The sequence below is a fragment of the Plecotus auritus genome, assembly GCF_963455305.1.
Source record: "Plecotus auritus genome assembly, chromosome: 1".
NCBI classification, from domain to species: domain Eukaryota; kingdom Metazoa; phylum Chordata; class Mammalia; order Chiroptera; family Vespertilionidae; genus Plecotus; species Plecotus auritus.
This window is the reverse complement of record NC_137770.1, coordinates 61,949,727-61,961,856: the sequence shown is the minus strand read 5'-3', so window position 1 is coordinate 61,961,856 and position 12,130 is coordinate 61,949,727. Positions and strand designations below refer to the sequence as shown.

The 12,130-nt window shown below is 41.1% G+C and overlaps 1 protein-coding gene across 1 annotated transcript in view; it reads right to left on the bottom strand.

Moving 5' to 3' along the window:
- The window catches only part of MYO5A (myosin VA), a 236,091-nt gene that overhangs the window by 44,861 nt on the left and 179,100 nt on the right, over positions 1-12,130 (bottom strand). Inside the window, exons 24-27 of the mRNA XM_080650082.1 lie at positions 11,448-11,596; positions 6,138-6,251; positions 1,127-1,270; positions 659-712 (exon numbers count right to left, since the gene is read on the bottom strand). Coding sequence (XP_080506208.1) covers positions 659-712; positions 1,127-1,270; positions 6,138-6,251; positions 11,448-11,596 — 461 coding nt within the window. The remainder of the gene's footprint in view (positions 1-658; positions 713-1,126; positions 1,271-6,137; positions 6,252-11,447; positions 11,597-12,130) is intronic.

Below are 12,130 nucleotides of genomic sequence, written 5' to 3'. Positions count from 1 at the left end.
AACACATAGTTTTAGTGGGGTTTGGTGGTTAAAGTATGGGGTTTGAAGCCAGAGATACTTGTAGGTTTCCAGTGGGGTGATCTTAGGGAACTTACTTAAATCTCCTGGCTTCGATTTTCTTATCTATCAAATGGGAACTAAAATATTGACTTGCAGGACTGTTGTAAGAATTAGAGCTGATATGTAAAATACCTATATTTTAAAAATGATGATGATAATGATAACAGCCAACATTTGTTGGATACTATTAAATACAGTACTGAGCACTATTCTAACCTATTTACATGGATTAGTTCATATAATCCTCATAAGAGACCTATCCCCATATTATAGAAAACTGAGGCACAGGAAGGATACATGACTTGCACACAGCCATATAGTGGTGGATTTAGCATCTGAACCCAGGCAGTTTGATGCTAGTGTCCATGTCCTTTACTACCTTCTACAGCCTCAAATTTCAGCTACTAGTCCTGTTTCTGTTTAACTGAATTCCATTTATACAGAATAGAACTTATAAAAGGAAACAATACAAGGCTAGACGTAATGCCTGAATAAAGCTTAAGCTAGGGCCTCAGGTGCCCTGAAACATATTCTCTGAGAAAAAGAGAGGCTCTAAGCAGATCTCTATTTCAGGTCTTGGGCAGAAATATTCCATTACCTTGAGTGACTCATATTCTAGTTCTGCACCTCTAATTTGTGGCCGTTCTTCTTCCTAAGGAAAAGATAAATTAAAAACTTTATAAACAAGTAGTTATATTTTAATTGTTACATTTTTACTCTTAAAATATTTCCTTGCTCTGCAGAAAACAGTGAGGAGAGGTCAGCCCTCACTACTTGAACCAAATCCTACTTGGTTAGAGTGCTTCTGGGCTGGGCTTCCATTAAGAAGTATATGGATGCATATAAGCATAACCAATGGACACAAGACACTGCGGGGTAAGGGCATGTATGGGAGTGGGGTGGGAGGGGAAATGGGGGGATATGGACACATGTAATACCTTAATCAATAATAATAATAAAAAAAAAACTGGACCAAAAAAAAAAGAAGAAACTGTAGAACTGGATATAAAGTCCCAGCCTCAGTGCTGGGTTTGCCCGCGGCCCTGGGGTGGACAGCATTGCGCACCTTTGCCTTGCTGCGGAGCACCTGTTCCTCCTTGCGGTCCAGCTCATCCTGCATCACCTGCTTTTCCTGCTCCAGCTCCGAGACCCGCTTCTGGAGCTTGAGGAACAATGACATGTCCAGTGGTACCTTCTTCTCACTTGGCTCCTAATCCCCAGAAAAAATAAGACGGTCAAGACAATCCAGACGATGTGTAAGCCAATGAGAAAATGATGCATAGCCCAAAAGAAAAAATAGGCAAACTTACAGAAAAAATATAAAGGGCCAAAGAATATACATTAACAGGTCAACCTAGCTACTAGGAGAAATGCAAATTAAACAACAGTGAGGTATTATTTTTCCCTTATCAGATTGGCAAAGACTGGAAAGATTTATAGTGCCATGTTTTAGTAACAGGGTCTTACATGATATTGGTGGAAGTAAAAGTAGGCCTTTTAAAAGAGCAAGTTAGTTATATCTATTAAAATTTAAATGTATGATACCCTTTAAGCTAGCAATCTATGTTTAAAAATTAATCCCACAGATATACTACTTACACAAATACACAAAAATATATGGAAAAAGATGTTCATTGCAGCATTATTTTTGTAATTACAAAAAACTGTGAAGAACCCAAATGTTAGTTAATGTGAGTGTTTTAAATAAATTATGGTAGAGCCAAATTATGAGATACTTTATAGCTGTTAAAAAGAATGAAATAGATCTATATGAGTATGTAAATATTTCCCAGATTAAAGTATTAAAAGTAAAATATACAAGTTGCAGGACAGTATTTATATTATGATCTTATGTTTTATTTAGAAAAAACATAAATGTATGTGGAGTTTTAAACATACATAGAACATAGCATACAAATATCTAGAAGTCCTTCAATGGTTACCTTGGAGAATGGGAGGTACTATGGGAAAGTTTAATTTTTTACTTTAGACATTTCTATATTTGAATTCTTCTGTAATTGGAAAAAATAATTTTGAAAAGGCAGTCAGCATAAATATATTGAGATCAGAATGAGAGAAAAAGGGAGGAGGATCCAAGATGGCGGCGTAGGTAAACACCTAAACTGCTGCCTCGCACAACAATTTCAAAACTACAACTAAAAGACAAAACGTCTATCACCCAGAACCACGGGAAAGCTGGCTGAGTGGAAGTTCTACAACTAGAAGGAAAGAGAAAAGAGCATTGAGACGTGCACAAGCGCTGAAAAGCTGAGGTACGGAGGTGCGCGAATCGGGCTGGCAGCGGGCAACTGGGAGCACTGCTTTTTTCAACCCGAAGGGAGACAAGCTCCTGATTACTCGGAACTCCAGTTTCTGGGGAGACGCGGGGGACCCAAACTCCTACGGGGAGAAGCTGGACTGTCTGCCATCGGGTCGGAAAGTGAGGGTGGCTTGCTTGCAGGGCTGCACGCAGGAATAATTGTTTACTGTGCTGGGGCGCGGGATGCAAGGACGTGGTCAGAGACACAGAGCCACTGGCAGCCATTGCTGTTTGCCACGCCCTAGCCTAGTGACGCCCTGAGACCCCGCCCTGCACAACCTACAAACCCACCCAAGCTCCAAGCAGCGGCTTTAGCATATGAATGGCCTGCCCTATCTCAGCTTAACATAGCAAACTTGCAGCCCGGGTCAGACAGCTCCAAAACCTCCAAACCCCAAGCAAAGAGGAGAAAAACTGTAGTTCTCGCTGTAGCGCCTGCTGGGTAGCCTCAGACAGTAGCTGACCTGCACCCCATTGGAGATCCAGAAGCCAGTGTACCTAGTGGTCAGTGTGAGACACCGGATTTCAACTCCTTACATCCATAAGTGACACATTCAAGAGGCAAACTCAGTGAGCACCAAAGCCCCACTGAAACAAGTCCTGCACCATAAGCGTGTCTCTAGCGCAGCAGTTCTTCCATTATAGACACAGCGGGTTCTCACAGCCAATTGGCCTGGAGGTCAGTTCCTCCTAGTGTACCAACAGCAATCAAGGCTTAACTACACCAAGACTTTGCACTCAGCCCACAAAGGGGTGTACCAAGAGCGTCCACCTCAGGTGATTGGGGAGGCTGAGCTACTGGCCCCTATAGGTCACCTACCACACAAAGCCACTCCATCAACACAGGGAAGGAGCAAAATGGGGAGACAAAGAAACATGTCATGAATGAAAGAAATGGAGGAAAGCAAACTACTGGACGACACAGAGTTTAGAACCACATTTATAAGGTTACTCAAGAATCTTCTAAAAACCGCTGAGAAACTTGATGAGACCTCCGAGGAGCTTAGTGAGACCTTCAAGGACCTTAATGAGAATGCCAAAAAAAATGGAAAAGGACCAGTTAGAAATTAAGCATACACTGTCTGAAATAAAGAATATACAGAAATTCAACTGTAGATCAAAGGACCCCAAGAATCAAACCAAAGATCTGAAATATGAGGAAACAAAAAACACCCAACCAGAAAAACAAAAAGAAAAAAGAATCCAAAAATATGAAGATAGTGTAAGGAGCCTCTGGGACAACTTTAAGCATACCAACATCCGAATTTTTAGGGTGCCAGAAGAAGAGAGAGAGCAAAATATTGAAAACCTATTAGAAGAAATAATGACAGAAAACTTTCCCTATCCGGTGAAAGAAATAGACTTACAAGTCCAGGAAGCGCACAGAACCCCATACAAGAGGAATCCAATAGGACCACACCAAGACACATCATAATTAAAATGCCAAGGGCAAAAGACAAAGAGAGAATCTTGAAAGCAGCAAGAGAAAAACAGTTAGTTACCTACAAGGGAGTACCCATGCAACTGTCGGCTGATTTCTCAACAAAAACTATGCAGGCCAGAAGGGAGTGGCAAGAAATATTCAAAGTGATGAACAGCAAGAACCTACAACCAAGATTACTCTACCCAGCAAAGCTATCATTCAGAGTTGAAGGGCAGATAAAGAGCTTCACAGACAAGAAAAAGCTAAAGGAGTCCATCACCACCAAACCAGAATTACATGAAATGCTGAAGGGTATTCTTTAAGAAGAGGAAAAGAAGAAAAAGGTAAAGATAAAAATTATGAACAACAAAATGACATCAAATACATACCTACCAACAAGTGAATCTAAAAATCAAGTGAATAAAAAATCTGAAGAACAGAATGGACTGGTGAATATAATAGAATCAGGGACATAGAAAGGGAGTGTACTGACAATTCTCAGGGGGAAGGGGGTGTGAGGAGTGCGGGAAGAGATTGGACAAAAATCTTACACATATGGATGAAGACAGTGGCGGGGGATAAGGGCATGGGTGGGGTGGGGTGGGGAATTAGGTGGAGGGGAGCTATGGGGGGGAAAAAAGAGGAACATCTGTAATAATCTGAACAATAAGGATTTATTTTAAAAAAATAATAAAATAAAATTGCACTTAAAAAAAAATGAGAGAAAAAGAAAACATATATACCCCTTAAAAAACTGAAAGATATCCTAGTAGCATTTTAAAAAGTATGACAGTTGGTTCTAAAACAGAACCACAGTGAGAACTACTAGGATAAATAAAGACACACTAATTAAAGCTAAGCAAACAGAAAGAACTAACCACCATCATGGAAGTTCTGAGAGAGCCATAATCGTTTCACCTTGTGTACTTGGGGTTTGAACTTTTAATGAGGTAAGAAGAGAAAGAATTGTATCTTTAGATTTAATGGAATAATAAGGAGTCCCTTTTTGTTTGAGAGAAAGGTAATAACATTTATTTAACTAAATGGTCAAAATATAATTAACTGATTAGCTAATCTTATATTTCCAATTGTCAATTTTTAAAACAAATGTTTTTAATCTATAGTAATAAAAGCATAATATGCTAATTAGACCGGATGTCCTTCTGGACAAAGCTGGGGCTGCAAGGGAAGCCCGGGTCCCGGGTGCCAGAGGGAAGCTGGTGCAGGCAACCGGGGGAAGGAAGGCCTACTCTTGCAAGAATTTTGTGCATCAGGCCTCTATAAAAGCAAAATACATTTCTAGAGAAAATCTAGGAAATAAGAAAAGTACAAAGAAGAGAAATGCAAGCATAATCAATCTCATATCCAGAGAAAACCCATAATTTTGTTCAGTCTTCCTGCTGTAGATTTATGGAAGTGAAATAATATTTTCATTATATATTTGGGTTATCTTTTAAAGATAGGCATGATCAAAGCATTTTCTTTTTTAAAAATATGCTTTTATTGATTTCAGAGGGAGGAAGGGAGAAGGAAAGAGAGACAGAAACATCACTGTACTCTTGTAGTTACAGGAATATGTCATTTTGGTTTTATACCACATAACACAAAACACTAAGGCAGATTTATAAGCTATTTTTCAAGTATTTTTGTGGAAGAAAATTGCATTGGTAAAAACTGTCATCAAACAGAGGCAGCAGTCTTACAAAACTCTTGGGCATTGGTATTTATAATATTCAAGGGCAAAGGGCTTACTTTTTAAATAATTTTCCTCTGTCGGAAATAAATTCATGATAGGCTATATTTTTTTACTAGTATACATAGACTACATTAAGGTATAAAAGGGGATTACAAAAGGGAAAATCTGGTCATCAAAATTACATTAAAATTAAAATGTCTACTGACAAAAAATATATGCAATAAGTATATAGTACATAGCTAATTAAGCACCTATAAGTCACATCTGAAGAATAAAGAGTTCAAAACAAATTATACATTTATGGGCAAATGGGATCTGTTCTGCAATGGAAATGTGCTCTGTTTACAACAGCATGGTCATATTCTACTTTTAGTGACAGGTGTCTAAAATGTACCTCTGAATTCACCCTGGCCGGTGTGGCTCCGTTGGCTGGAGTGCTGTCCTATACACCAGAGGGGGTGGATTCGATGCCCAGTTGGGGTGCATATGGAAGGTAGCCGATAGATGTTACTCTCTCACATAGATATTCTCTCTCTCTCTCTCTCTCTCTCTCTCTCTCTCTCTCTCTCTCCTTTCCTCTCTCTAAATTTAATATAAATAAATAAATGAATGAATAAATAAAATAAAACAAAGTGTACCTCTGTCCTCAATGGAATGTCTTCAGTTTCTCCAATTTCAGTGCTAAAAGTGTATTCAGACTCATTGCTGCTGTGGGTGGAGTCTGTTCTCTTGTGTCCAGGCTTAGGCACATTCTGCAAGGCAAACAGGATATAATACACACAACAAAATTAAACCTGGTATAGTTAAGGCAGCATCCATCTTAACCTGGTTTTAATCACCACTCACTGACTTGCTATTCTTATGACCAAATGATCTATTCCATGTTGTCTTTACCAAACTCTCACAGAAGGGTCACCTTGTGAGCTCCTCAAAGAAAGAGACATGCACCAGCAGACATGACAAGAACAGTGGCAAAACCAAATGCTTGAATAAGAGTCACCTGTGGCTGTTAGCAGAGTTCCCTCTGGGTTTTTAAGTTGTGAGCTGCCAGCCACACTGGTGGAGCAAAAGTAGGATGCTTCAGCATCCACACACTGACTTCAATGTCACAATCAAGTAAACATTACCAAAAAGTTTATAAGGTGTATTTAATGACAGCATAGTCATTTTATTGTGCTGTGTTTGGGCATAGTTAATAAAGAAGGGGGTTTTCACAAAGTGACTGTAATTTCTGTCACTTTTTTGCATGAAGGTGACTCTCTGGAGTCAGCAGTGGGAAGGATGAGCAAGAGAGTCAAGAAAACTGCTCTAAGAAAGCTCTGAAGATCGTTGGGTTATTCATTCAGGGAGTCCAGGTGACACTTTATGGCACGTGGTACCTATGAAATTGCATTCAGAAAGTTTGTGGGGAACAGAAAAGTTAAGCAATTGCAGTCCCCTCCTTTCTGCAATAGGGGCTGGAGAATGACTTGAAGGAAGAAGGAAGAAAATGGCTGGGTTTGTGCCCCTCAGTCCTCAGGTGCCCCCAGCAGAAGAGGTGGAGAAATTTGGTGGCCTAGATCTCACAGGGTTACTGATCCTGGGAGCTTCAGAAAGGCCTCAGAGGGCTTTCTGATCTGTCCAATTTCCTTTATTCCTCCCCCAAATGCGGGAAAGGAGCCAGAAGCCACAAGGTGGTTCTTTGCCTCTTTCCTTCTGCCATTCAGACTTATAGGGAGCAGATCCATCAGTGCAACCAAAGTGAAGCTGACATATGGGGCAACTGAGTCTCCCAGACCAGCCCAACACACATGCCAGTGCATAGGGAAGACCCCAGAACACCAGAACCTCTGACCTATCTAGCAGTTGGGTGCACACCACAGGAGAACTGCCACAGATAAAGCCCAACGTGCTCAGGTTACTCTGCTTACACACACAGGCACAGTGACTTAAAGTTCCTAGCTTAAGACAGTAGTTGCATAAGATGGACTTTATTTAATAAACTAGAGGTCCGGTGCATGAAATTCGTGCACTGGGAGTGGAGGGTCCCCTCAGCCAGGCTTACACCCTCTCGCAGGCCGGGACCCCTCAGGGGATGTCTGCCTGCAGGGGGATCAGGCCTAAGCCAGCAGTCAGATATCTCTCTTGCAGTCTGGGGCTCTTGCAGTCTGGTACCCTTCACTCCTTACCACCCGCCTGCAGCGGAGGCGGGAGAGGCTCCCACCACCACCGCTGTGCTTGCCAGCTGTAAGCCATGAGCCCGGCTTCTGTCTGAGTAGCACTCCCCCTTTGGGAGCACACTGACCACCAGGAGGCAGCTCCTGCATGGAGCTTCTGCCCCCTGGTGGTCAGTGTGCATCATATCAACTGGTCGTTCCGCCAGTCATTTTGCCAATCGTTCCACCGTTCAGTGGAACGATTAGGGTTTTATTAGGGTTTTATTACATAGGATGGTATGTTCTTAAGAAAAACAGGTCCATAAATACTAGGACAATAATCTTACCTAATAAAAGAGAAACATGCAAATTGACCATTACTCCGCTATGCCCACAGCCAATCAGAGTGAGTATGCAAATTAACCCAACAAAGATGGAGGTTAATTTGCATATGCAGGCGCAGAGTGGAGTGAAGCCTGCTATGAGGGGAAGGGGGGCGGCGGAGGGAGCTACTGTAGTGGTGCTTCAGACAGAAGCGAGGACTTGCCGGCTCTGGGCAGCCCGGGAGTGAGGAGGTACCGGCTCCTGGGCAGCCAGGGAGCGGAGACTTGCCAGCTGCCAGGCGGCCCAGGAGCGGGAACTTGCCGGCTCCTGGGCAGCTGGGAGTGAAGCCAGGGGAAGGAAGGCCTATTCTTGCACGAATATCGTGCAATGGGCCTCTAGTTTTTAATAAGTTTATTAAAGATGTGTGAGACCCCTATTTTTCCACATGTATATATTTTTAAAAAACAAGTATCTTCAGATATGAATAGAAGCAATACTATAGAATTGCTATTTACTGTAACTTTTGCATGCATGGCAATGGTTAAGTGCTCTGGGTTGAAAGCAGGAGAGAGTGGGTGAGAATCCCAGTTCTGTCACTTGCCTGTCCCTTACCCAACTTCTCCAGGCCTCATTTTCATCTTCCAGAAAAAGGGGATCATATTATCTACCTCATAGGGTTTATGTGAGGATTACATAAGAGAGTGCAAGTGAAGAATTTAGCATAGTACCTAGGACATAACAAGCATTCAGTGAATGGTAACTGATGCTGCTATAATTGTTAGGACCCTGCAATAATTCAGCTCCCTTGGTGGCCCTTCCATTTTCATTCAATATGCTATTCAATTACAAGGATGAACATATGACTTGATCAGCGTGTTCTCCTTCAAGATCTGTGTGCAGCACCTCCTCTCCTTATCTGTCATTTCTTCCATAACTCTTCCTTCTCTTGAATCTTGTTTACTCCCTTTGTCAAGATTAATGACCCTATTGTTGACATGTGGATTCCCTCCTTACTTGGAATTAATTATCTACAAACACTTCATAAGCCTGGATTCGCTGGCCTCATTATCCTTTTATTGTACCCCTTACGGGCTTCCGTACCCCTTACTGGCTTCTGCCCTACAACAGAATGTTCCTGGAGAAAAACCCAACACTTCTTAGTACCAGGAAAAACAAATCTAGACTCTGGTAATCAGTGGCACTATCTTCACATAAGGGAAGCCCTGAGGCAATCTATCAATTTTCCTCCCTTAAGTTTCCCCACATCCATTTGAGGAGTCTATCTGATACCATTGTAATTCGCTAGTTACTAATAATAGGAAAGGAACAAAAGGGAGGCCAGACATTATAGGCATGTCATTTGGGCAGCTTCACCAGGAAGCTGCAGCTTCACACTCCCCAGGGAACAACCAGCCCATTCCCTGCAGATCACTGAGGGAAGGACTGGGACAACTGGGGAGACAGACACCTGTGCAGTAAAGCTGGGGTGACTAGGGAAGGTACCTGTCAGTCAAACCTGGAAACAGAGATCATTGGCTAGTGCAGGCAGGGCCATTGCAAACCCTCGTAAATTTGGGGATACATAATCCCACAAACAAAGGCTTTCACTCTCTTGGCTTGTGGCTCTCTTGCATTTGCCGGTGTTTCCTCCATAGCCATGTGGCCCTGTGGACCCCACATGCAATGGACTGATGTACTGCAACTGGGAACACAAACTAAGCGACCCTGATGCTGGATTGGATACTGATTCTAGCTCTGCTGAAGCCACAGCTATACTTCTTCTGTGGCAGGGCAAAGGGAAATGGGACCTTAGGAAACCTAGGGGTTTAACTCCACAGAAATAAAACTCTCTACAGTACCTCATCCTCCCGTGCGGGTCTCAGAAAATTCCTTTCCTTGGGATCGCAAGAAGCCCACTCCCAAGAGCAACAGAAGGGAACTTGGAGCTCTCCTCACTGATAACATAAAATGCTTCCTTAGCACTGGGGCAGTGAGAGCTCATTTCATTAACAATGTCAATGAAATATTAGCCAAGAACCCATCTGTTAGTTGCTAAGTTCTAATCATTAAAATAAGATGCTGCTATTAATATTTCAATACTCCTAAATATAAAGTCGAATTTTTTATTCTCACCAAACATTTCCTGAAAAGACTGCAAACTTGATTGTATCTGGAGCTAGGAAACCAAACTACCCCTGAGGCTCCTTCCTCTGACCATTCTGTTACCCAAGAGGAATGACAATGAGTCACAGGCATCCAATGGAGAGGGAAATAGGCTGAGAAATCAGAAAACAAGCAGCTAAACTACTCCTAGAACTTGGTTACATCTTTGTTTTTCCATAGCACAGCTGGGAACAAAATAAATAGCAGGCAGACTTTCTCAGCAGGAAGGAAATTGCTGATGGAAATCACTGGAGGGTCTTTTCTAGAGGTGGCTGCCCCTCTGACAAAGGAGACCCATTAACCACACAGGACTCTAGAGAAAGCTGGAATGAGAGAATGTGAACAAAAAAAGGTTTCTCCAGGGCCAAGTGCAGCCGGGAGAGCAAAGAGGACAAGACTTAATGAGGGTCCTTCCAATGTATTCATTGCAAGGATAACGGTGACCTACTCCTACTTCTAATTTCTCTTTGTCACATATAAATCACAGAGTAGAGTAGTGAGGTTTGAAATAATGGTCCAACTATGGAATTTAAGTTAGCATTTTAACCTCTTTGAGACTAGGCTTTCTCATTTCAAGGTGGTAAATTTATTTCATTTCTTTTGTTACATAATCTCTTTTATTTTGACTTTTTAAACATCCAATTTTATAGAACTTTGTCAAAGGATCCAGATTGAGGCAAAAATTGAAGCAAGTACTGAACCCCACACACATCAAATTATCTATTTGTTTAAAAGATATTTCAAAGCATTTCTGGCCATTTGTACCATGAAGTTACCTTAAAGGCTGACACTTCAGGGAAAAAGAGAGCTAGGGATTTCTTTGTTTCCTGATAGCAGGTTAAGTAAAATAGGGAGAAGTCTTAAAAGGTACACTGGCAGATGCAGAAGAGTCCTTGAAATAGCTAAGTTATTACAAATAGAGGCTGAATCTTCTTTTTGTAGGAATATACCTCTGAAATTATAATAAAAACCAGTAGAGGAAAATAATCATATAAATATTTGCTTTGTATGCAAATTTTACATTAAGTCATTTAATACATGAAACAAAGTCCAGCTATACTGACTTTATACTATCTTACAGTCCAGTCTTTAAAGTGTTTGACTTTATAAATTATTTATAAATAAAGTTATATGATTTCTGAGATTTGCTTTAAAATAATCCAACCCATTGGATGGGGTGGGATGGAGGGGTAGAAAAGTGTTTTCCATTTTGGAACTGGGTGATGAGTACATGGAATACACGGGAGTTCATTTTCCTACTCTATCTACTGTTGTATATGTTTAAAATTTTTCATTAAAAAAAAAAAGCAAAAGTAGATGACCTACCAACATCAGAGTCATCTCTTCCTTGAGGTCATCATATCGTTCTTCTAAGCGACTAAACTCATTCAGAAGGTTCTGATATCTCAGCCTTTCATCATTAAGATCGAGTTCCAGTTGTTTCGTTTCTTCTACCAACTTCTTCTCCATAGTCTCTGAGGAAAAGAGGAAAAAGCATATCGAAGATGGCTCCACAGAATACAACAGTACAAGCATGGACCCTGACTTCCAGTTTCTCCACAGGGCTTTTACTTTTAGTACCAATATGATCTATGAAGAGTCTCTTCACAGTCAATGTAGGGAAAGAGAAGCCCTGGCCAGGTAGCTCAGTTGGTTAGAGCATCGTCCCTATAAGCCAAGGTTGAGGGTTTGATCTCTGTCAGGGTACACACAAAAATCAACCAATGAATGCATCAATAAGTGGAACAACAAATTGATGTTTCTCTCTCTTTCCCCATTCCCACCTCTATCTAAAATAAAAAAAATAAAAAATAAAAAAAAACGAGAAAAAATATCATAACCAAAAATTCAAATAACTTATTGATAATAGTAATAATCATCTGTGGAGTTCTTCCATGAACTACAGACTTAGTGCCTCTAGTTCATTCTCTGGTCATAGCACATGCTTGAAGAACTTCCACTAAGTCATTGTCTAGTAACAAAAGTATACATGTTTTATTCCAATAGTA